Genomic DNA, 27,227 nt, shown 5'->3' with positions numbered 1-27,227 from the left:
TTAGCATTGTTTTCTAAAGTATTGAAGGCTCTTTTTGCTTTTTAATTCATAACCTGACTCGTGTATGTTGGATTTTTGTCATTGTGGTCTTGTTTTGTTTAGATAAATATTACCTATTGTTCTAAACCTGTGTTGGGTCATTTTGTTATGTTGTTACTGAATTACTGTGTTTGTTGATACAAATATTTTACACCTAGACTCTGAAGTTAAGCCTGCCTGCTTGTACCAAGCTACCAGGGGGGGTGAGCGGGGGTTAACTGAGGGTGATTCTCCTTTACCCTAACTAGAGTGAGGGAGGGTCCTTGCTTGGAAAGGGGGTAACCTGAGTGCCAACCAAAGACCCCATTTCAAAGATAAATACTTTAAAAATTGACAAATGGTACAAGATGAGGAAACTCTGCTGAATTCTCTCAACAGACCTTTAAAGAAGGAATATATACATCTCAACAACTATCTAACCATGTAAGCAAAACTTATATTTAAATTATGCTTGTAAATACATGTAGAACTGTGAAATAGCAATAAATTAACACTCTCCAACTTCTATCTCTTTACATGTACTTCTTAAAAATAAAATCCTATGGGCCCTATTTCGAGTTTGGCAGCCCGAGGATTTTTAAACCTGTGGTGGCGGTCGGACCGGTGAACTCCTGGCGGCCCGACCATCACATTAGGACGCTGGTGGTCGAACCACCAGGGGAGCGACACCACTGCCAGGATCGTAGATCCCGACAGGGTCGCGGTGGTGGGAGTCGTGGTCAGCCATGGCAGCACTGAGTTCAGCGCTGCTGTGCTGATCACGAATCCTCATTCCACCAGCCTTGTCACAGCGGTGTCCTCGCTATGGAAAGGCTGGTGGAAAGCCAGTGCTGGGGGCCGCAGCGGGGCCCTGTCACAACACTTGGAATTCACTCTGTCTGCTGGGGAGCCGAGGCCAATGCCATTGCACTGTTTCCACAGTTGACCAGCGGAAACATTGTAATATGATGTTTGAGCCAGCCAGCCTGGTGGAAACATCATAATACGAATGTGCGGGAGGCTGCTGGTATGACAGGAGCGGCTTTGGTGGTCAGCTCATTCTGACTTGCCAAAGTCTTAATGAGGCTCTTTGCTTTTGAAAACCAACAAACAAATTCAACAAAGTATACATAAATTATTGACAAAATATAAACTCACCTCAATAGTGAAAAGACATAAATCTAACAACCTCAATCTCTACAAACTACCAACAAATATTTAAAATGAAAATGGCATTTATTTTTCTTCCAACAGAAAAGAAAGCACCAACTCTACATTAAAACACACCTAACTGAATAGCTGCAAATCAATGTGAACCATCTAAAAAGAACATATATGTAAGTATAAATATTGAAATAGTTGCGTAATTTTATGTGTAGATACCAAATGTTCAAACCCTAAAAAAATAGTTTTTATTTTTCTATTACACTAATTTTAGATTCAATGACAGAGTGAGAAAAATATATAACATCACCAAAAGGAAAGTAATTAAGTATAGGCTACACTTGCAACCAACCTCAGCAGATAATGTTAATTGGAAATGTACTGAACAATGTTCTAGTGCATGTTTTGGGAGGGTCACTACAAAAGATAAATGTTGTAATTAATGAGAGAAAGCAAAACCATCCCCCCAAATGTGATAGAAATAGAAGTAAGGGAGGTATTATGGGAGGTCCAGCAGGATGTGGCAAGCACTAGATTCCCGGGGCCCACAACCAAAATCTTAAAAAAGATACTGGCTGAAGTCCCTGAACACATCACAGGCCAGTTACCACCTATTCCCACTTTAGAAAGTTTACTTACACAACCTAACAAAGCCACCAGTCTTACTCCTCCTGCCCCTAGAAGACACCAAAACATAGAAACACCTGAAAATTTAACAATGACACATAATAGGAACCTTTTCTTTAATATGACAACCTAAACAATAATAAACAAATCCTAACATTTTCTATAACAGAAATAGTCCCATCCATCAGAATAGGATCAGAATAGCCATTGTCAAACCTGGATGATGGATGGGACTTTCAAAATGTGTCCCAAACGATTCATATTTAAACTCAAATATCCTTTTAATATATGTCCTACTACCAAATAATCAAAGCCTCATTTACTATGACCTCTTAAACCACATTAAATATAAAACTAAAAACTTTACTCACAAAAAATAATCATAGACATTAATCAAGCCCTAATTCAAACCATTCTAAAAATCTATCCCCACACAGCCCTCCAAGGATGCTACTATCATTTCAATTAAAGCATATTGAGACACCTTTAACCATCTGCAGTACGTATAGAATATGCTCCAAAAAGTTGATTTGCTTTTGAAATAAAATAAAATATAGCATTAATCTATGTCCCTGTCACAGAGGTAGTCAACCACTACAATTTGTTGCAGAAAAATAATATGTTCAATTATTTACATTAAATATGTAAACCTCACTAACCAAAAAATCAAAAAATAAATCATATCCATCACATAAGACAAATGAAAAACATAAACCTACACATTTCCGAATAACAATCACATATTTTTACACAACCTATAAAATGTAGCATTTCCCACCCAAAAGAAATACAATAAATATGACTTATTGGTCTGTAGCTGCAGATCTTCCTCTGTATTCATGTAGTCAAAAATAATGATCCACCACAAATGGGAAAAATATGTTCCAAAATGCCTCAAAAAATGTGACAAAGAAACCAAATCCAAAAGACACCCCTCAAAGCAATCCAAAGTATCTAGAAAAAAATAAAAAACCTAAAAAATAGTTGAAAAAATAAGCACTCCTGAAACCTCAAACAAAGAAAATCTAAGTTCAAAACATTGGTTTATTATAAAGCAAAAGTGATTTCCTTAAAAGAAGATAACTCCAAATACCCAAAGGATACATTCATAGACAAAAACCTGTAAATTAACTAAATAAAACAACTGCAGAGCACATTACATTCTCAAAAACGCAAATACCTTACACTTAGGGGCTGATTATGAGTTTAGCAGACGGACAAATCAGTCCGCCAAACTCCTAACGGGGAGGTCGTTGCAGTACTGGCAGCCTCCCCATCATCCTCATTTCTCCCTGGGCTGACCGGGGGAAACCAAGGCTTCTGCCTGTCACGCCAATAGGAAAGGTGCAGCAGCATTGTCACCTGCTCATAAAAGAGCTGGCGGCAATGCTGCTGCACACAGGAGGCACCAACACCCTCGAATCGCGCATGGTCTGCACAGCAGATCGTGCACATTTTGAGGGTTCTGGGCAGGGGGGGCCCTGCACTGCCTATGTGAATAGGCAGTGCAGAGGCCCCCTTGTGGCCCCCCTGCACTTGTTCCCCAGCAGCCTCTCATGTCGGTCAGACAGAGAACAAGGTTGAAATAGGCAGGGCGGCGCTGAGTTCAGCCCCACCCTGGCTGATTACAACCAGGACCGCCGTCAGCCTGTCGGGATCACTGATCCTGGTGGGGATGGCTGTAGGTTGGCGCATCTTCCCGCCAACCTCATAATATGGTGGTCAGACCAACACAGCCGGTTGGACCGCCACCATGAGGCTGAAAGTCTTTTGACCACCAGCTTAGTAATAAGGCTCTTAATCATCATAAAATAAGGAGCATAATGTAATATAACATAACAAATGATCCATCACTAAAACAGTGTATGAAAACCCGAAACTACACACAACTAAAAACCTACTTTTAAAGCCACAAAGGGCCTTATTACAAGGCTGGCGGAACAAGGACTTCCAGCCTTTGGGTGACTATGGGACTGCTGCAACTGTGGCGGTCGGACCTCCACATTACAAACTTGGTGGTCTGACCACCAGGGGACTGCCGTCCCCTCTGGGAACACTGTTCCAGATGGACCATCAGCACTTTGAGTTGTACTCAACCAGAGCGGCGCTGATGCGCCGCCTGGCTGATTAAAACTGTACTTACCACCAGCCTTTTCTTGGTGGTTTGACCGCCATGGAGAGGTTGGCAGTAGGCAATGGCATTGGTCTCAGCTCCACGTGGAAAATGCTGCCACACAGTTTTGACTGGGCTGACAATGTTTTCGCCGGTCAGCCCAGTGGAAACCTTGTAATGAGGCTGGTGGGGAGACCGGCTTGTCTGACCGCTAGACTCATAATGAGGCCCTAAATGTACAAAAAACCACAAACACTATAGCTAATCTCTAGACCTCTGATCTATACCCCCTAACCTCAAATCTCCTAAAAAGCCTTAAAAAAAGACTTACTTGTTCCGACGAACAGCAGCAATTTACTGCCACATGGATTCAGTAAAATAGACTAAAAATGACACAAACAGACTACCAAATAGAAGGTAGTGGTAAAAAATTATTGCGCTAAATGAAACTAAAACAAAGACTATCTCTCCATAGAAATGAATGGGAAATACGAATGTTGAATAAATAAATATATTTTTTTAAATGTAAAATTATTAAACCTGTAAAAGATTTAAAAAATGAAAAAAGTTAAAAAATGTAATGTATAAATTAAAAAATAGCACAAAATATGTACAATTATCTAATTTATACTGAAAGAACCAATGTTAAGATGATGTTGATGACATTTACTATCCTCACTCTAGTCTACACCAATGTGTGGAAGGTGTTCGACATTAAAGGGGTAATGTTTGCTATTCCCTCTCCAATCAGAAACAATTTGGGGAAGGTGTTGGATACAAAAGGGTGATATTTACAATTCCCACTCAAATCTAAAACAATTTGGGGAAGGTGATGGGCACTAAAAGGGTCTCATTACAAGTGTGGCAGTCTTAAGACTGCCACACTCACTGTGGTGGTCTGGAGCGCCGCTTATGTGGCTGTCCAACCACCACAAACCAACCCTGGCGGTTCCGACTGGAGGTCTGGCGGTGGCAGAGATCCTAATCCACCAGAGCAGTGCTGCATGCATCGCTGCCCTGCGGATTATGACCTAGTTCTCTGCCAGCCTTTTCATGCCAGTAACACCGCCATGAAAAGGCTGGTGGAGAACAGGTTCAGGGGGCTACAGGGGAGCTCTACCCATAAGCTTAGCATGGGCAGTGCAGCCTCCACCCCCTGCCCAGCCCTGTCACAATTTTCACTGGCTGCTTTGCAAACAGTGAACATTGCAGGGTGTTGTGCACCCTGCAGGCTACAGCATTGCCGCCGGCTAGATTAGGAGCTGGAGACAATGCTGTAGCCTGTTTCCCGCTAGGCCCGTGGGCGGAAACCGAGGTTTCCACCCCCTGCCAGTCTAGCACAGAACTCTTAATGGATCCAGCCGGGAGGTAATCAGTGTGACAGCAACCTCCCCATCAGATATTCGGCGGATGGTGCAAACCGTCCACCTAACTCCTTTTGAGGCCATAAAAGTGTGACATTTACTATTCCTATTTCAATCTATACCAATTTAGGGAAAGTGTTGGGCACTGAAAGGGTCGCATCTACTATTCCCACTTCAATCGAAAACTATTTGGGGAAGGTGATGGACACTATACTGTTCGCATTTACTATTTCCACTCCAATCTAAATCAAATTGTGGACGATGTTAGACAGTAATGCGGTGACATTTACTAATCCCACTCCAATCTATATCAATTTGAAGAAGGTGGTGGACACTAAAGAGTTTACATTTGGTATTCCCACTACAATCTAAACCAGTTTGTGGAAGGTGTTGGTCATTAAAGGTGTGACATTTTCTATTAACACTCCAATCTAAACCAGTTTGGGGAAGGTGGTGGACATTAAAGGTGTGAAATGTTGTATTTCCACTACAATCTAAAACTTTTCTGCAAGGTGCTTTAGACTACACATTTTATCAACTCCATACTCACAAATAATTTTGAATTAAAAAAGAAAGTAAAATGTATTTTCAAAGCACTCTAATGAAAATTACAAACCTATATATTCATATTTGAACATTAAAATATAAATTAATATGTTATCTTTATTAATAATTAATTTATTTTGTATATATTTACTACCCTTCCTAAACTACGAACCATAAAATATCAGAATCTAAAATTAACCATCATAAAGTTTAAATAAAATGTGAAGCCAATTTTTAAAATAAAAAGTTTTAAAATATATTTTTACAATGACATAATTTTCAAGATAACAAATGAAATCATATCAACTATGATACTTTTTATTTCACAATAATTATAAAAGGTAAATTTTTTATTTGAAAACATTTTAAATTATTTTACTTTATTAGATTTTATATAATTTAAAAACATTTCATTTTAATATTTGGAATAATAATATTATTTATTAAATGTAATATACTTAACATATAGTTTATTATTATTTATAATCATAATTATTATAACAAAATACATTTTAAAAATTAACCATATTAATTGCATATGATTCAAATAATTAACATTACATGTACATTAAATCATAAAAAAGAAACATATGAAATCAAATACAATACAACAAATGATATACAAAATACCACTTGCAAAAATTTTACAAACCATATTTTCTAAATCATTACTTTTTACAAAACATTCAAAAGAACACATAATAAAAAGATAGTATTACCTTCAACACACAAACACTACAAAAAAAGTAATAACACATAAACATGGAGAAAGGGGCTTTGGGTCAGTTTTTTAAGTCATTCAGTCAAACATGATGGCAGATGTGTACTCTGTTTTCTCTTAATGACACAAAATATTGTCAAAATTACTTGAAATTATATGTAAGTACACAAAATGCAACAATTGTATTTTAGAGCTATATTTTCGATTGCAATGTGTCTGTGCTTCAATTTGTGACATGGCTAAAAAAAGTAGTGCAAAGAACAAAAGCATCCAATTAACCGCTATTTCCAGGCATTGATGGTAAATGTTTACAGCAAATAGAGTGTAATTACGTAAAGTATCTTAATGATGTAATTTTAGGAATTTCACATAAAAAGGATGACACAAAATTCCTGGAGATACGCAAAATATGTTGGTGTAATTTGAATTTCACCCATGGCTAGTTACCTCCATCCAGATGAGAGAGTACAAGGGATTGAACAACACTTCTGAAGTTGCTTTCTTGAAGATACAGTTTTGCTTTCTTTAGAAGAGAGAGCTTGTGCCAGGTCATCTTTGTTTTTGTCATTGTGTTCTTTGAGTGTGAACCTGGTGTCCAAGGCGATTCAAAGAAACTTGGCTTTCAGTGAAAGATGAGGTTCAAAGCAGTCAAGTTTCATGTCATTGATCCATGTGTGTATTATGTTTTGCTTGTATTTCTTGACAAATAAAACAAATTCTCTCTTGTTTGATTCATTTCATTATTTAAGTAGGTCAAACTGTTTGTCCTGGCAGAATGGGTGCACTGAACACAATGGAGTTGTGTGTTGCCAAACAGGTTAAGGCATCAAGCAGCAGACTCGCACGCACCTGTGACAAAATATACATTTGCATAGCTAGTTGCGTGTTAGACCTGGCATCCTTTGAGTGGTTTACCTCTCACTTTTTCCCCTTCTGGCCTCCTTTTTTACTGACTTTGTTTTTGCTGGCTTTAGGATTCTGGGCACATTACATCTGCTGACCAGTGCTAAAGTACATGAGCTCTTCCCCTAAAACATGGTAACATTGGCCTATTCACTTTTGGCAAACTTAATTTAATTATAAGTCCCTAGTTAAGTGCACTACATGTGCGCAGGGACTATAAATTAAATGCCACTAGTGATCCTGCAGCACTGATTATGCCACCTCCTTTAGTAGCTTTTTAAATGTCTCAGGCCTCCCACTGCAGAGCCTGTGTATGCATTTTTAAACTGCCATGTCGGCCTGGCAAGTTAACTCCCTTGCCAGGCCCAAAGCTTCCTTTTTGATACATATATGTCATCCCTAAGGTAGGCCCTGGACAGTCCCATAAGCAGGGTGCATTGTATTTAAAAAGTTGAACATGTACTTTAAAGCTTTACATGTCCAGGTAGTGAAAAACTCTTAAATTCTTTTTGTCACTACTGCAAGACCTATCTTTTTCATAGGTTAACTTTGTGATTGCCTTATTACATTGTATATGGTAAAGCTGGATTTAAAATTGCAAGTCTCAAAATGCCACTTTTAGAAAGCTGGCATTTTCTTACTTTAAACATTCAGAGCCCCTTCCTGTCTCTGAATACAAGTCTGTGCAGGTGACAGGAGGGTTCTAGTGCATTCCCTCCAGACAGCCACACAAAAAGGGAGTGTAGGTGTGACTGAGTGGCCATCTGCATGTTGATGGCCCGTCATGGGAAGGATGGAATGGAGGAGTGACACACCTGAATAAGCTGGGTCCTGAGCCTTCACAAAGAGGTGCACAACACATGTAGCTTATCTGGAGCCAGGGAAGGAAGGGCAGGAACTTTGTTCACTTCAAAGGACTGTCTTTGAAGTCTCCCCCACTTCAATGGTACAACTGGGTGAAAGTACTGGACCCCAGACACTACCAAAGGAGTACACGTCTGGACATGGGAGCATTCTGCCAGGAAGAAGGACTGCTGTGCTGCTAAATGGACTGTCACATTGCTGGAACTCTGATGGAATTTGCTGGACTTTTGCTTTGCTGTGCCTGACCTGCTGCCTGATGCCCTCCTTGGTTGAAAGTGAAAAGGACTGGACCTGCATCTCTACATCATCAGAAGCAAAGTGACTCCAAGGGCTTGCTTGCCTCCTGTCTTGAAGTCTCGGGGATATCAAAGAGCTCGCTCATCTCCACTATAGCTGCTGGACTCTGCCAACTGTGATTCCTTCCCTGCCAAGTGGTGCCAATCCAGTCCTGGGTCCTCAGAAGTGGGTTCTGCAGTTGTGCTCTACAGAAATCCTTGCATCACAATCATGGCGTCAATTGTAACTGCCACACCCCTACTATTTGCTGATGCATTACTGCTGTTGCTGAGAACAAGGACTTTGCATTGCTGAGTGCATGGCTTGGGATTGACGTATCACCATCAGCCCCGTCACATTACCTTCTCATTGCCTGCTATGTGGCTTGACAACAGCGCATTGTCTTCATCGCAAAGGGTTTGATGCTGCACCACTGCTTAAGGCTCGAAGACTGAGCGGCGCAACGATAATTAGTCTCTGACTGCGTGGATCAGAACTGATGCATCACCCTTGCATCGTCTCCCATGCTCCTCACATCGGATCCTCGATTGGTCCCTATAGCCGGCTTCTGCTCCATCACTTTCATCCTGAACTTTTGACATTGCCCTTGTCTAGCACGATCATATAGCCCTGGTTGGCGCTTTAAGTTTGAAGGCACTACATTTGCAGATATTCTTCAAAAATCTCTATCTTGAATTCTACTAATGGGATTTTTGTCGTTTTGGTTTTAATTTGTTAATTAAATTGAGATATTTTTGTCTAACTTGTGTGGATTACTTTTGTGTGGAGTTTTCACTGTTTTACTGCTCCAACTGTTGCACCAATGCTTTTCACATTGCCCCCCAAGTTAAGCCTGGCTGCTCTGCACCAAGCTACCAGAGGATGAGCACAGGTTAGTTTAGCATGTGTAACTGGCTTACCCTGACTACGATTGTGGCTCCTGCTTGGACAGGGTGCTTACCTCTGCTAACCAGAAACCCATTTTATAATGTGGCATTACAGGCTGGACATTCTGGCCCATATTTATACTTTTTGACGCAAATCTGCGCTAGTGCAGATTTGTGTCAAAAAGTGTAACGCCGGCTACTACCATTCCTACGCGCCAGCCGGGTGTCATATTTATGGAGTGACGGTAGCCAGCGCTGCAGCCTTGTTAGCGTCAAAATAAATTACTCTAACCAGGCAGCAGAGGCGTAGGGAAGACTGGGGGTTGTGCGTCAAAGAATGGTGCAAGTCAGGTTAGAGTCAAAAATATTGACTCTAACCTGCCTAGCGTCATTTTTTTTTATGCACAACCCCCATGGAAATGCCCCCCTGCCTGATGGCCATGCCCAGGGGACTTCTGTCCTCTGGGCATGGCCATTGGGCACATTGGCGGGCATGTGGGGGGCCCAAGTTAGGCCCCTCATGCCACTTCTACGTAAATAAAAAAATACTTACCTCTACTTACCGTAGATGGGTCCCCCTAACCATGGGTGTCCTCCAGGGGTGGATGAGGGTGGCAGGGGGTGTCCCTCGGGGCAGGGAAGAGCACCTGTGGACTGCGTCCATGTTCAGAGACCATGGATATGAGCCCACAGGTCCCTTAACGCCTGCCCTGATCCAGGTGTTACAAAATGACTTTAAACCAGTTTAGAGTAATTTTTTAAGGCCCTCCCGTGCATCCTTTTTGCACAGGAGTATAAATAAGGCACGAATGCCTTTGAGTCATTTTTTGCCCGGACATGCCTACCTTGCATGTCATTACCGCAAGGTAGGTTTCCACTGTAAAAAAATTACTCTAACTCCATAAATTTGGCGCTAGATGGGTCTAGCGCCAAAGTATAAATATGGAGTTAAGTTCGCGTGAAAACAAAAGTCGCAAATCTGGTGCAAACAGAGTATAAATATGCACCCCTGTGTTTCAGCAGAACCACATACAGTGACATGTTCAGATCATGAATTAGACTGCAAATTAAACATCTGGGGGCATATTTACAAGGAACTGGTGCATCTGCTGGTGGAAAGGGTATGCCTAGACATTGGCCCAATGCTCACTGCAAAAGTTAGCCTGGCTGATGAGGGGTGATACCTCCATACTGGTCCCAGGATGCTTGATTCTGGTCCGGGAAGGAACTGGCCTGGCAGTTCATGCTGGACTGTTCCTATGGGGAACAGGGCCAGGACTGATTTGCATATGGCTGGGTCTAAACTGGGGTGGCGTGGTGGGCACAAAAACAATGGATTAATCCCAGATCTTTGTGACTTGGGGTGAATGTTTGCATTGTTCAACATTCCCTTCATCATCTGTTCTCTTTGCTTCTGTATTTTGAAACTAGGAACACCAGCATTCCTTGTCCTTTCACTGCGCTATACTTTTACGTACGGCCACCAATGTCAGGGTCAAAATATGAAGGGGGTGGATGCGGGCTAGCATAGTCAGGTACCTGGAGGAGCCTCCTAAGAGACCTCAGGACCTTAATAAACTTTAAAATAAATGAAATAAAAAAAAGCACCACTTACCTTTTCCACGCCGGCCCGCGTCACCCCGTGACGCGCTCCTCTTCCCTGCTGGCTGGCTGCATGCAGGCACAGGCTTCCAGCCTTCCCTGCGGCCAATCCTGATTGGCTGGGAGCACCCAGCCAGGGCACTCCCAGGCAGACTGGGAGCCTGTGCAGGCTCTCTCCAGCCCGGCAACTGTGTTGCTGGGCTGCAAAGAGCAAGCTGCGCATGTATGTTTGAGACGGCCGGCCAAACAAACATGTGCTCTGAGGGGGAGTGGTTGCCGACATTTGTGAGTGGTTGTGGTCAGAGAACTGCCCCTTGAGTAGATTTGCTGATGCTCAAGTAGATTTTCTACTTGAGCGGCAGCAAAGTCAACTCGAGTGGCCACATACTCTTGCACAACACGTGGTGCAGTTTGCCCTGAATTGCATCACTGCTCATGCTACTGGCACTAAATTGCAGCGTGAGCAGCGTTAGCAAAATTCTGTGGAATCTCATGGAGTTTTCCTGGAATTTCTTGGGATGAAACTCGGCCAGTTCCACCCACCACTAATATTGTCTTTTTACCCTCCTATATACCACAGTCCCGTACCAACCCCCACCCCCCAATATTTCTTGTGTTGCTTTATAGTCCTCTGTGGGGGCTTCTTTGCGTTTTATCAAACACAATCATTTACTCCACTAAAATGCTGTTTTTCTTTCCTTTTTTAAAAATCTGTTCCATCTCTTCACATTTTCTTCCCCAACTCAGAAATTCTCACAAGTATCTTGCCTTTATAAAAATTATTATAATCTTTGTGTATTGCAGAGTTGTTCGCTCTGATGCTTCAGAGATGTGACTTACTAGCTTTTTTGGGACTTTTCTGCCTCCCGGCTTTAGTGTCCATGGAATGCATTTTACTAAATTTTCTCAGTTTTTTAAGTGATGCAACTTTATGGTTTGTAAACTCCTAAAAAAATATATCTTTGGAAATCTTTCATTTTTTCAGTAAAATGTATACAATCATATTTACAGACAAAGCATTTTACCCAAATGTCTCCCCTTTCTTCACCCCCACGGTGAGACCTGAAGGAGACTGGTACTTCAGTAACCCTGTTATCAGCACTTCAGAGTAAACTTTCTTTTACAAAACAAGTATTTATAGTGTGAGACATGCTCTTACAAATGTTTGCGACTATGCACGGGGTGCACGGATATGTCACATGCGCCCCTGGCCCGTTTGTAGGCAGGCCTAACATCTGCACTTGTATATTACACCTTTATCCCAGAGTATTCCAGTGCATCTGCAACTGTGGTTTGTAAATGTGGTTCAGTGCACCGAGAACTGTAATTTTAAATGTGATTCTGTACTACAGCTGTGAGGCGGTGTATCTAGAAATGTAATTTGTAAATGCGGGTCTACGGTGCACCTGGAAGTGTAATTTATTGGCACGGTCCTGTACTACAGCTGTTTGACTGTTGATCTGGAACTGTAATTTGTAAAAGTGCTTCTGTACTAGAGCTGTGCACTGGTACATTTGGAACTGCAATTTGTAAAGCGCTTCCATACTAGAGCTCTGTGACTGGGTATCTGAAACTGTAATTTATAAACGCGGTTCTGTGTTACAGCTGTGTGATGGTACATCTGGAACTGTAATTTGTGAATGCTGTTCTGTAGTACAGCATTGAGACAGTGAATCTGGAACTGTAGTTTGTGAATGCTGTTCTGTATTACAGCATTGAGACAGTACATCTGGAACTGTAATTTGTGAATGCTGTTCTGTATTACAGCATTGAGACAGTACATCTGTAACTGTAATTTGTGAATGCTGTTCTGTAGTACAGCTGTTTGATGGTAGATCTTGAACTGTAATTTGTAAAAGACATTCTGTGCTACAGCTGTGTGCTGGTACATCGGGAAACAAATTTGTAAATGCGGTTCTGTAATACAGCTGTGGGATGGTACATCTTGAAATGTATTTGTAAACACGGTTTTGTACTACAGCTGTGTGACGGTAGATCTGGAACTGTTATTTGTAAATATGGTTCTGTACTGCAGCTATCAAATCTAGAAATTAGAGTTTGTATAGCTGTAGTACAGTGCCATGTTTACAGATTACAGTTTCAGATGTGCCATCACACAGCTGTAGTACAGGACCGCGTTTACAAATACATTTTCAGATGCACCATCACACAACTGTATTACAGAACCATGTTTACAAATTACAGTTCAAATATGTACCATCACACAGCTGTAGTACAGGGCAACATTTACAAATTACATTTCCAGATGTACCATCACACAGCTGTAGTACAATACTGCCTTTACAAATACATTTCCAGATGTACATAACACAGCTGTAGCACAGGACTGTATTTACAAATGACAGTTATATATGTACCGCCACACAGCTGCAGTATAGAACCTCTGAAGTACAGAACCACGTTTACAAATTACAGTTCCGGATATACCATTACACAGCTGTAATTTGGAATGTATGTGGATTAAGAATGTAAGTGGAGAGAGCAACATTTATGGTAACAGTCTGGTTTCATCCCATAAGTAACTTATATGTACTTTTAAGTAAGATTAATTGGGATGTGGAAATTGTTAAGTTAAATATATCATTAAATGTAGTGGCTGTTGCCAGGCATGCTGCTTGCTACTGAGCTGTAGACATTGCTTCCTCAATCCTAGGTATCCATATACTCACCACAGAATTTCCCTCCACAGCAGCCATCTTGAATGGTGTTAGCCCTTTTGTGTTTTGGATCGATTCCACGCCTGTCTCACTTCCTTTACTGTCACAGGACAGGATGAGGTCATACATAACACATGCCATTTTCTGGTTGGGTTGAAGTGTTAAGATGTGGAGAATGGTGTTACCTAAACAATGGAAAAAGTAACATGCGCATTAACACACCAGACCTTATCTGAGATGATTAAAGAGATAACCGAGACAAGCAAGAAATCAAGGATTAGAGTGAAAAGTGGCTATTGCAAGCTAGCTGCCAGTTGATGATGCCATGTGTGCTGTTTAATAGATTTATTTTACATTGTTAAGATGAACTGTACCTTTCTGTTGTCCGCTAAGCTCAAACCTTCACCCAATGTACGGTCAAATGGCATTTGTGCAATTCTGCTAGTGGTGATAGGCAGCTAGCAGCTGCCTATCACCTTTAAATCAATTACCTTACTAGTTTTTCTCCTTGAAAAATAGGCTCTGAAGAAGGGTTCAGCAGACCTTTCCTCACTATTAAAAGTCACATTAAATTCTAGGTGTGGGGGACACACAGAATTTTACTCTGCAGAATTCCTCAGATTTAGAGAAAAGCTCTGTGGGATTCCACGGAGTTCCAGCAAATAGGCATGTTGCGCTACTCAATCTATGACTTAGTACTGGGAGCGTGTCTATGCCGAACATCAGCATGAACGGCACCAAACGGTGCAGCTACTTGAATTGATTGTGCTGCCGCACAAGTAGATTTTTTACTCGAGAGGCAGACTTCTGACAGCGATCAGTTTTTAAAAGTCCGTGACTACCCATATTGGAAAAAAATTGCAGATGTCCTCCTAGCAACCAAAGATCGCTCTAGTGAATGCCAAATCTCACGCTCGCCAACTTACCATTTTGGTGCGCATATGTGAAAAAAGTCTGCCACTTAGAGAATGGGGAAATTTGGCCAGAGCTCTGAGATACAAAAGTACTGTTTAGTTGGCCAAATTATGCCGCTTCTACAAGCAGATTGGAATCTTTTGTCCATTTCTACTCATTTCTGGATTATTTTCTAGAGAAGCATACTTTCTTGTTTATGTTGGGAAACCATGTTAATCCCCTCAATATGCAAGTTTACCATATTCAGTTCAAAAGATTTTGGAATACGTATGTGCTCAGAGGGGTTTTGTAGACAGAGATTGCTTTGTTACTTGATATCTTTCAAAGTTGTCCTAGCTTCTCGGTTGATTCAATTCCTTTTACTTATTGTAGTGATTTAGAAATAGAGTATAACTGCATAATCAGACGCCTTACATCAATGATTTGATAGCTCAATTGTTAAAAATTAAAGTAGTTGTATGTTAGAAAAAGTCTCCAAACATATCAAAATACAAAAATATCATGGAAAAACGATTGTAGTCCAAAGTATCTATTTTTTATACTTATAACGTCAAGTGAAAAAATATCAACAAGAAAAACATAGAGATTCAAAAATAGTAAGTTTAAAAATACCTATTATAAACATATCTAGTACCAGAAATAAATATTTAAAAATAGCAATAGATTCATCCAACATATCTATTAAAAAATATAATTTACAAAAGTAGTGAATAAATTATGTTAAAAATAAAGATATTTCAAATACAAAACCTAAAATAAGTGTAACTATTTAAACAATGTATATACACTTTATTAAAAATGGTTCCTACATAAAAATGAAACAACTTATTTTTTAAATAAAACATAAAAAATTAGCTGAGTTGCGATAAATTACATTTAATAAAAAATGACTTAACAAATGTGTAATTCATCTATAAAATACTTTTATTTTACAACAGACTCTTTAGCAAGAATAGAAAATAAATTAAATGAACCACAAACCAAACTTCAAAAATAATTACAATTATTATACTACATAAGTTAATGTAAAACTGTAACACGTTATTAAATATACTCCATCTTTTCTAATTTGATAATTAAAATACAATTAAAACATTTGAATCAAAATATTCATAAATAAAATATTTAAAATAAAAATAACTTTAAAACAATATTTTATTATGCCCCCAGTATGCCACAAAACCTTTAATTATAAAACATATATAACCCATAACAAATATGACCCACAACTTTTTTTAAATATACCCTTTTTTAAATATACAGATTACTTTTTTCAAGAAATCATTTCAATAGCAGAATGTTTATTAATTATATGATTTATAAATGAAGCACTAATCCAAGAAATATGACTTCCCATAAAAATACTCTTTTTTAACCATAACAATTGTGTACTATAAATACATTAAACACCCCTAAAAACAGTATGATTGAGAAATAACATGGGTATTCAAGAGCTGAAACACATTTTTCATACAGGTGCGTCTGGAAGATGCAGATTATTTGTTCAGTGTGTGTTGATTGTCCTAGAGATCTGTTCAATAGGTCATGCAAGCACACATCATGAAACAGAATGTTTTTGTAGATCTCTTTGTAGCGTCCCCTATTCTACCTAGAAACGTAGGGGGTCATTAGGAGTTTGGTGGACGGAAACATCTGTTCGACAAACCCCCGATGAGGAGACTGCCACAGTGCTGCAGAAAGTCAGAATTACAGTTCACAAGAGTAAATCAAACAACAAACATGTAAAATGAAAACATTAGACACTACCCCTTGTGAGAACTGTTTTTAAGGGAAGACCTCATTACTTACCCAGTGAGTCCTGTGCTCTCACACTAGCTCTGTGGTTAATGAGGAACTGCACCATCTCAGTATTTCCCACACATGCAGCAAAAGACAGCACATGCTCGCCTGTCAAGAGAAAGGGCATTTGAGATATTTGTAAAACCGTGATGGAGACTTGTTGAGACTACAACTCAAGAAAATAACAGAATGTGACGGCTGATCCAACTGCCCCACCCAACTAATTTGTTTATTTCTTGTCTGTGCTTTTGCTAAGATCTTTATGGTGTTGCTTACTCTGAGAACCATCTTTACAGAGGAAAAGAAAACATTTAATTTAAGAAGAGCATATTTATGGAGCGCTTACAATGTATACGAGGTGTTTTTTACAGTGTTGGGGTACATAAATGTGATGCGTCCATAGTACATGAATTGTAAATGCTATGCTTTGAAATAATAAATGGCTTCATGTATTTGTTGTTCAGTGCCCAAGTGGCTACTGGAACGAGTGCAAGAGCCATCTAGTGTCGACTAGAAATCTCAGTGGATGAGGTCTTGTTGGTGCTTCCTTAGAAGCTGAGAGGTGATTGACCTGCTGCAGACACTGGATGGCACCCTGGAGGGGGACACTGACTGCCAGGGCCAAGTGTCTCAAAACAGCCAAGATAAGAACCTCCCAAGTTTGAGAAACCTGTTGGCAGATGATGACGTCTGTACACCTTCTCTTCTGGTGCTGAATGTCATCCAGTAAGGATGACACAGACTCTCATGGTCACCTCTCTCACAACACTACCTAGACACTGGACCTTCCAAATTGTTGGTAGATGCTAATGTCTTAGAGCTGGTCCGGTAAAAAATGATTTAATTATTTTAAAATTAGTTTCAATGGGTGCTGTTTTACTCCCTGCTGCCTTTGATTTCTATGGGAGTGTGTTGCAATACCTGTCAGTGGCCATGTGTTGGGCTTGACTTACTCTAAGGCTAGGCTGGAGTATGTTTATACCTTTTTTGACAGATTTGGGCTGGTTTAACTTTAAAAGTGTGGTTTGTTAGCATGTCCATCCCTAAACCCCGCTTTATATTCTCCTAAATCCCTCCCACTTTCGAATGTTCTTCATTTTCTTCCCACTGCCTCTATCCCTCCACATTTTCTAGTAAAGCATATACTTTAGCAGAGATCTCCACATAGAAAAGATTGGAGAGGCGGAAGTCTGCGTACATAGGTTTGTGAATAACATTTTGTAGTCCATGAGTAGTATGACTGTAGTTCTACTTTATATACTGTGGTCTACATATCATGATTTATCTGTCTTCATAGTCAAAGGAGTGTGTCCAGGGACAAAGATTTAGAAAATTCAGCTTTTTCCTTCTGTGCTTTATTCTGAGATGACTACTGATCTAAGTAACCATTGGTATTAAACATAGTGAAATAATCAGGCTCGATTAATAAGAGCCTGCCTTTATTGCGCTATGTCCATATTAGTAGACTTGCCATAATAATACAGTGCTTCCTCAGTGACCTGGAAGGCCGTGCCCGTTGCTCTTGGTGATGAAACATCAGCTCCCATCTTCACCAGCTCCTTCACCAGATCCAGGTTTTGTTGTGCCACAGCGATGTGAAGAGCAGTTTGTCCTAAAAGTACAAGGGAATAATGTGAAAATGCATGGATCCTCCTGCCCTCAACATTTCGTCATACCCCAGCAAACTATATGCAATGGGAGTTTTGATATAAAGCTGCCTACTTATAACTCATGCCTCAGACAGTAGAGCTGTCCCTTGTGTCTATGTAAGAGTACACTTATGAGATGCAATCATCATCCCTTGTAGATGGGGTCTTGGTGTCATAGGACCACAACCAGAAAGTATCCCAGCTAGTTACTACCATTCTTCATGTCAGATGATCATGTCTTCATCTTTCTTCTGAAGCTGAGAAATTTGCCTCCTGTCTCAGCTCCATAGGCACTGACAGCCATAATGTTGTGCCTGGGGCTCTGAATGACCTACCTCCCCATTTAGTCTGCCTGACTTTTGACACTGAATAAAGAAACATGGATGAATAGAAGATTTAGTGGGGATGCACTTGTCAAGAAGATGCCAGCCACAAAGAACAGAGAAGCAGTCTGTAAAGGATGATGCATAAAACAGATTTTTGGTGGCATAGTTATCAATGGTGCAGCCAGTGCAGTGTCACCGGAGCCCAGACATGAAAGAAGACATATTGTACCAGCTGCTTCAGTGCTGAAATATTAACTTGTAGGTCTGGGTGGTACATCAGCAGGGTGCAGATCTTTTGCTCCAGAAACTAAAGTGATGCAGCACAGCTCCTTGAAGTTGGCTCTGAGTCTCTCGGTTGGCAGGTCTGGCTGCACAGACCAAGCGAGGTGCACTGTGCACAGAAAATAAAATCACACTGGTTTGCATTGCTATGTGCACATGACTTTTGCAGACAAGTATGCATACTGGCATTTGTAAACTTGGGGGCCAATTTATCAAAGTTTCACACAATGCACCAAGACATCTTGATGTGCTGGGATGAATGAAAGGGAGAGGGCAGGAATGTACCATAATTAACATCAGGTGGCTCATTCCTGTCCTCTCCTTGCACTGGAGAACAATGCGCTGCCTTGTCCCAACACAAGCACTTTCTCGCTGTGCTGCTGTTAGCCTGTGTTGTAGGCAGGGTTGTTTCCATGAAGGAAGAAGCACCTTCCTGCACAAAAACAATCCTTAAAGGCATTTTCCTCTTTGTATGTGTGCTGCAGAATAGAATGCAAACACAACAAGAGGATGGATGGAAAGCTTGAATTAATCTCAGCCACTGGCAATCACTGAGAGCCACATCCGTATCCACTGTTTTTCTGCCCACCATGCCACCTCAGTTTGGACGCAGCCATATGCAAATCAGTTGGGACACTGATTTCCCATGGGAACAGTCCTTTCTGAACTGCCAGGTAAGGTCCTCCTTGGACAGAAACAGCATCCTGGGACCTGTTTAGGGGTATCACCCCTCATCAGCCAGGCTAACTTGAATCCTGTGGCACAGTGAGCCAGGGATCCATGTCTTGGTTAGGGCAGCAAATGCAAAAACAACAAGGTGATGGAATGCTTGAATTAATTTCAGCCAATGGCAATCGCTTGGGCCCATATACAAATTGATTGTTTTGTTTACCTTCATGCCGCTGCAGTTTGGGCCCAGCCAAAAAACAAATCAGTCCTGAACCTGCTCCCCATGGGAACAGTCCAGCCTGAACTGCCAGGCCAGGTCCTCCCTGGACCAGAAACAAGCATCCTGGGACCGGTTTTGGGGTAGGTACATTCTGGTATGCAGAATATTGGGTACATGTGAGGTACACAATGCTAGTGCTTCCCAGGGCTACTTTGTGGGGTCTGCATTGTGTATTTGTGGTGCTAAATTTCATAGTGCGTGGATACACATTTGAGTACACAAAAGTACACAGTATATGTAATAACATTTGCTGTAAAAACATCCCCAAGGTGCTGATGTGCACACTCATGGTATGAATGCTGAAGGGTGGCAATGCATATTGAATGGATATAGGCATACAACGAAAAACCTTGGGCAAAGCTGTGCACGTGTGGATGACACATGGATGACACATATGCACTGGAGCAAAGACTGTATATATGTAGGTGAAAATGTACTGCTATTTTCTCCTATGTGTGACAGTGTCAGGACATTTCACTGCACTCAGTACTCACTCCCATAGTTGACCATAGTCTGGCTGGGCTGCGGATTGTGGCCACATGGTACAAAGTTAGCTAGAATGTGCATCAGATGTTAACGGTCCACCTGTACATAGAACACTCAGGGCCTGATTCTAACTTTGGAGGACGGTGTTAAACCGTCCCAAAAGTGGCGGATATACCACCTACCGTATTACGAGTCCATTATAACCTATGGAACTCGTAATACGGTAGGTGGTATATCCGCCACTTTTGGGACGGTTTAACACCGTCCTCCAAAGTTAGAATCAGGCCCTCACTGTCAAAGTGTGTGCTCTGGGGCTGATTGTCACCGGTTCTCAAGGGAGAGCTGCACACTAGATGTATTAATTTCATACTGTGGTACTGCATGGTTCTCCGCACACTGAGACCCCTGCCACAGACTTCTCATGTTGTGATAACCAATCTTACAAACTTTTGGTTCAGCATACTTTCAAATTCAATGGAAAATCAGGCAGTTGAAGATGGCTGCCGCCTTACAAATGTCTATTAAACAACATTCCATGGCCTCCTTCGAATCAGCCATGTTGGGAAGAGGCAATTTGTAAGACACTCCCACAGAACACCGTGTTACAAGAGGATTCTAGCATTTCAGCGAAACAAGTCAGAAAAAAAAGCCTGCGCCATGTAGATAAGTTAGGTGTGTGGCTAAAAGCAGCAGAATTTGGGATTTTAGCGGGAGGGAGGTGGGAGCCTGATTAGGTAGAAAGTGATGCAAGAGGAGAACATGGAGCATGAGCGGTATAGGAAGGTCCGGCTCGCCGAAGAAAATAAAAAAGCCATATAAATAAATGTTAGGCGCAAACATGAAGCATGGTAGGCCTGGAGCGGGTTCCATGCTTAAAAAATAAAGTCAGCACGGCCTCCAAAATCACACATGCTGCCTTAAGAATTACAGCCATGTTTACTGAAAGTCGGAGCTTGGAGCACTGAAAAGATTGACGCCTGTGTGCAGTGCTGTTGGACAAAGGAAAAAGTGGTCTCTTTATAGTTGTTAAAATAGAACAAGTGGAAGGTTGCAAGTACTGGGCCACTGCTCCACGGGAGTGAACAACCGATGGAAAGAAGGGACAAATAGGAAGCAAGGATTTATAAGGGCACTAAAAGAAACAAATGAAAAGTACTGGACAGGTTGTGAGCCCACAAAGTATATACAACATGTCTCAAAGAGACAGTGCAAGCACTGTCTAGGCTCGACCTAAAAAGGATTCTAGTGACTGTGTACTTCAATAGATAAACTGGTTAATCTCGCTGATGGATGTGTCACACACCACTTGAGGTAGACATTTGAAAAATGTATGCCCTCTTATTAAAGCAAATGTTAATAGATCATCATCAACAAACTCATTAAATGGCAAGTGGAATAACGCTCTGCCAGATGATGAACTGCCTGGTGTTCCTGCACCCGGGTTTACTGGGTAAGAAAGTTCTGGCCTGAATTTACTGGGTAGGGTTGCACACCCGACAAAAGGAAGCCCCCCCCCCATCACCTGCTGCAACACCATAGAAGGAGCACTCTCTCACCATCATCATAGAAACTTTCCCTCTCCACAGACACACTCACCACTGCTTTGCCTTTCCCTGTGGTCCAACATGCTTCCTCCACTTAGATTTACCACCTACTACTTGCAGCGTGTGGCATCACACTTATGATGAAGGGATTTGTGAAACATTGTGGTACCGCGCTGGTATCATCTTATTCAGTGTTAAGGTACTTTCTGCATGAGAGTTGATCACAGCTATGGTTGATGACTCTTAGCTTGTTTTTTATCATGCGAGGCCACTTGGAAAACAATAGTAGCCTGGGCCAGGCTGTCGCTGTTTCAAATGTCAATCACAGATGCTGAGGGCAATCTTTCAGTCCACAGCTCTGGTCTCCTTAACTGATAGACATTAGCTTCAAACCCACTTAGCATCAGCCCACACAATGCCCAAGGATAGGCAATTAGTGTTGTCACTGTGATAGAGTCTTAGCACAATATCTGGTTTTTGCATTTTTCACATTTCCTTTAAAACACATGCACATATTACCCTCATACTCTTGTGATGTCATGGGGTCATTGACAAGATCTGGAGCCGCAAGGAGAAGGGTCTTTACAGCTTCCACGTGACCGTACATGGCAGCAACATGGAGCGCTGTTTCTCCCATTGCCCCTGAAAAGACAGAAGATGGACACACCACAGTACAAATTACTACTGGGATCGCAGTTTGTCATGTTTACTCCATTCATTTGCATCACTGATGGAACTGTTAAGAGGTGTGTGAAGATGCAAAATTGTTTCCTCACAAAGTTCATGTATTTCTGAAAAAGTACAAAGATTATGCAAAGGTCACAAAATTCTACTCATGTTAGGCTTCTGTGTAAAGAATGGATTTTCTAACAATTTTCTGTTGGCTTGACAGTACATATTAAAGAAGGCTAAATAAATTATGCCCTTGGATACAAAGTGGCCGATTTATCACAAAGTCACCCTAATGCAACACAGCAAGACAACTTTCTGCACTGTGTGACAGTCAGAACAGGAATGCAACATATTTACACATGATATGACACATTCACAAGTTTAAAAGTCTTTGTAATTCTGGAAATGTGCCAAAATCCATGGGTACACCCATGCTCCACACAAGGAACACTTCTCAAGTGCTGCACTGCCTTGTGTTACTCTGGATTTACTAAGCTATGCAGAGCCACACAAGGTGGGTTTGTCTGACTTAATAAATCTTGCTTATGCCCCCTGCATTGCCTTGCAACACCTTGCATGGCTTAATAAAACTAGCCTATAGAGCTTACGAATGACTGGCACAGCCAAAACTCTAAGGATAAACTACATAAGTGTGAGGAAAAACTCCTTGCACTACGGATAATTCAATAGTTGTGAATTATGTAGGATCACACGTGTGTAACAAGTACTTTGTACACGCCTAGAATTGTTCCACACAAAATATGTATTAAAAATGTAATCTGAAATGATAACTTGATTGTCAAAAATGTGCTGCACATGGCTATCTCTGTTCTTCCGGTGGGTTAGGCCTTTAAATGGGCTTCGATACATCATGGACACCTACTAGGGATAGAGGTGCCACTATGAGTCTGTTATACCTTAAGGTGCCAGTTCTTTTAACATCATAGCTAGGAGTATATTATATATTTCTCCTCCTTATTCACTTGAACTTATCTTCTTAATATGGTATGTCCCACCCTTCCTTCCTTTCCCCTGGTCCCCTTCTTTAGAATGTTGAAATGTTCTCTATATAACAGTCTGAGGGTGAGTGTTTGCATTGTCAGCACTCCGTCCATCATCTTTTTGTGTTGCTAAAGTTGCCCTAAGTGGGAAGGGTATGCCCAGACGTGGGTCCCGTGCTCACTGTGCCACTGGATTCAAGATTGCCTGGCTGATGAAGGGTGATACCCTGAAACCAGTCCCAGGATGCTTGTTTCCGGTCCAGGGAGGACCTGGCTTGGCAGTTCGGGCTGGACTGTTCCCATGAGGAACAGGGTCAAGACTAATTTGCATATGGCTGGGTCCAAACTGGGGTGGCATGGTAAGCAAAAGAACGATTGATTAAACCCAGGTCTGTGACTGGGGGTGAGTGTTTGCATTGTCAGCACTCCGTCCATCATCCTTTTGTGTTGCTAAAGTTGCCCTAAGTGGGAAGGGTATGCCCAGACGTGGGTCCTGTGCTCACTGTGCCACTGGATTCAAGCTAGCTGTGGCTGATGAAGGGTGATACAGTGAAACCGGTCCCAGGATCCTTCTTTCCGGTCCAGGGAGGACAGTCACCAGGTGATAGTTTAGGACAGAGCTCAGAAGTTGGTCATGGATGTTGTCATGCAATAAACTTTTCTTAACATCTCAAGTAGGGGTGCGTGAAAAATTCTGCTCTGCCGGCGGAGTTTTCAGTGCTTTGCCCACTCCCCATGCTCCGCTTGGAGTGCAGAGATCTTAGAAAATTCCACCAATTGCCACACAGTTGAATTTTTTCTCATGCATGGCTCGACAACATCAAGATATTGAGCACGAGCAAAAATGTTTGTCCCCTAGCTCGGTTTTTGGACACTACAACAACTCCTCGTGAGATTTCTCAACACGGGTGGCTGCGGCAGGTCGTGACCAGTGGTGTTGGGAAAGCCGCCCTTGAGTAGAAAATCTACTTGAGCGGCACAAATAGGCAGCGCTCTTTGCTGCGCCACATCATGCCGGTCACGCTGATTTCACGGTGATGAACGAGCTCCTACCGCTAAAAATCAGCATGAGCAGCATGACATGCCAGAATTCTGCCTGCTCACAAACCTCTGTGGATTCTTGCTTGGTTTTATGTAACTCTGAGGAATTCTGACCTCTACCAAGGCCTAAATTCAAGACCCCTGATCGTTATTTGCGACAGGCTCCTATGGTGCCCATACATATAGCTATGTTCCGGAGTCTCTCAGGTACAAGGTGTGGACCCAATGAGACTCCGTTCTGGGCCATCTGTGCACACTTCCATCTCCAGCAAGGAAGCAATGCAGGATATCTTCTGGCACAATAACCAGTCACAGTGATGTCATTTGGAAGTCACCAGAAACTGCAGCAGCGAATCCTTTGCTGAAACTTATGACTGTATTTTACCAGCTTCACTATGATTCTGAACGGATTTGCTATTGGTGCGTTTTCTCACCCTCCCCTCTGTGTTTTTTATTTAGCCCTAAAAGCTGTTTCTCACCCTCGCCTGCATTTATTTAGAGGCAGAAGCTGTTTCTCTCCCTGTCCTGCATTTTCTTTAGAGGCAGAAGCTGTTTCTCTCCCTATCCTCTGTTTGCTTTAAAGCTAGAACTTATTTCTTACCCTCTCCTTTGGTTTGTTTGGAGTTGGAAGCTGTTTCTCTCAAACTCCTGTGTTTTCTTTAAAGCAAGAAGCTGTACAATGCACTTCTAAAGAGGACCTCACAGTCAAAGATCATGAAATGTCTTTCCACCTTTTATGTGACTTTTGGTGACATTACATCCCACTCTTCTTTGTATCAAAATGTGTCCTCTGCAAGAGGACGCAGGGGTAACCACTGACCAGGGGGAAAGGAGTACTTTGTTAACTCAGCCTCTGAGTAGATCAGAGCCATTCTCATGTGTCTGCTTTCACGGTCCTGTCCAGTAGTGGACTGTCCACCTTTCTGTATCCTAGTCCGTCATGTGGCTTTATCAAGAGGTTTGTATTAACAATGGTACTCCCTGCGCGTCACAACTTGTGTCCGCTCCAATGGTTACATTCTAAATGCACCTTCTGGCTTCTTACATTCCCTCTGCTTGGATGCTCTGTCCGGGCATCCTGATATTCAACTGGTAGGTTTCCTATGGAAGTGTCACATGTCAAGGTGTTAGTTATACATGATTCCATGAAGAAATATCCTGGATCTAGGAGTGACCCACAAAGTATCAACTGAAGCATCGCTAATTATGTGCTAAAAGTCAACTTCCATCTAAAAGTGTTCCTCGAAGCAACAGAGCGCTGAAATTTTACTAATACATATTTTATGTGTTTTGTATTCTGAATATGCATAGAAAATGACTTAACATAGAAAATAACATGTAACTCGTACAATGTGCCCACTTGAATGGCCGCTACCTAATATAAAAATGTTGTATTAAAAGATATATTTATGTTTATTTTGAATTTAAATTAGCAATAAAATGCAGTAATATGGCATACTTGTGATTAACTGCTGTGTATTAGTCTAAATTAGCTGTAGGCCTCAAGCTAACAAGGCCTAGAGCCTTAGTATTGCACCACCGTTTATAGAAAAATGCAATGTCAGAATGAAATGTGAACTCATGCTTGCTGGAAAATAAAGAAGATGAATATTGTTACTAATTTTGAAGGTTGACAAAATCTTATGAATCGAGCAAATGTTCTTCCTGTCTTCATAAGCAAACTGTGTATTAGGTAATGTGTGTAGAAACATGAATGTACTAAAGTTGGTACATATTATTAACTTGAGATGTATGAGAAAGTAATGTTCCCAGGAACTGACAATGGATGTACTGACGGAAGGAACGGAAGGAGACTAAGAGGGTCATTCTGACCCTGGCGGCCGGTGGCTGCCAGGGCCACCGACCACGGGAGCACCGCCGACAGGCTGGCGGTGCTCCAATGAGCATTCTGACCGCGGCGGTTCAGCCGCGGTCAGAAGCGGAAAGTCAGCGGTCTCCCGCTGACTTTCCGCTGCTCATTGGAATCCTCCATGGCTGCGGAGCGCGCTCCGCAGCCATGAGGATTCTGACCCCCCCTACCGCCATCCAGTTCATGGCGGGAAAGCCGCCATGAACAGGATGGCGGTAGGGGGGGTCGCGGGGCCCCTGGGGGCCCCTGCCGTGCCCATGCCTATGGCATGGGCACGGCAGGGGCCCCCGTAAGAGGGCCCCAAAATGGATTTCACTGTCTGCCTTGCAGACAGTGAAATACGCGACGGGTGCAGTAGCACCCGTCGCACCTTCCCACTCCGCCGGCTCGATTACGAGCCGGCATCCTCGTGGGAAGGTCGTTTTCCCCTGGGCTGGCGGGCGGTTTAACTGGAACCGCCCGCCAGCCCAGGGGAAAACTCGTAATACCCGCCGCGGTCTTTTGACCGCGGCGCGGTAATTTGGAGGGCGGGATCCTGGCGGCCGGCCTCCGCCGCCCGCCAGGGTCATAATGAGGCCCTAAATGTTACTTTTGACAAAACCAACGACGTGCGTAAAGGGAGAAGAACCAATCATCAACATCGTCTACTTACATCTCAGATTTACAATATGAATTTTATTGGACTAATGGCTAACATATGGTTTTCTGACCAATGACAATGTGGGACAACTGTAACTTAACCACACTGCTATCAGTGTTTTAGAACAGAACTTGTGTGGCCACTCTCATGAGCTTTTCTTTGGGTCACTTCGATACTTTTCTACTGAGAGCTTACTCTATTGTTAAATGCTGGTGTTCACTCTTATGCTTGATGCTTAGAGCTTGGTGCACCTTTCCTACCTGCCTCAGAAACCCTTCTTAAATGGTTC

General features: G+C 41.9%; 1 protein-coding gene across 1 annotated transcript in view; it reads right to left on the bottom strand.

The window, feature by feature from the left end:
* The window catches only part of LOC138247124 (transient receptor potential cation channel subfamily V member 6-like), a 58,522-nt gene extending 36,171 nt beyond the window's left edge, over positions 1–22,351 (bottom strand). The window contains exons 1-4 of the mRNA XM_069201867.1: positions 22,234–22,351; positions 17,950–18,090; positions 16,488–16,586; positions 13,776–13,948 (exon numbers count right to left, since the gene is read on the bottom strand). Of these exons, the coding sequence (XP_069057968.1) occupies positions 13,776–13,948; positions 16,488–16,586; positions 17,950–18,090; positions 22,234–22,351 (531 nt within the window). The remainder of the gene's footprint in view (positions 1–13,775; positions 13,949–16,487; positions 16,587–17,949; positions 18,091–22,233) is intronic.
* Between the last annotated feature and the right edge of the window lie 4,876 nt (positions 22,352–27,227).

This window comes from Pleurodeles waltl, chromosome 7 (genome assembly GCF_031143425.1).
Source record: "Pleurodeles waltl isolate 20211129_DDA chromosome 7, aPleWal1.hap1.20221129, whole genome shotgun sequence".
NCBI lineage: Eukaryota > Metazoa > Chordata > Amphibia > Caudata > Salamandridae > Pleurodeles > Pleurodeles waltl.
This window is presented reverse-complemented; position numbering and strand designations above follow the sequence as displayed.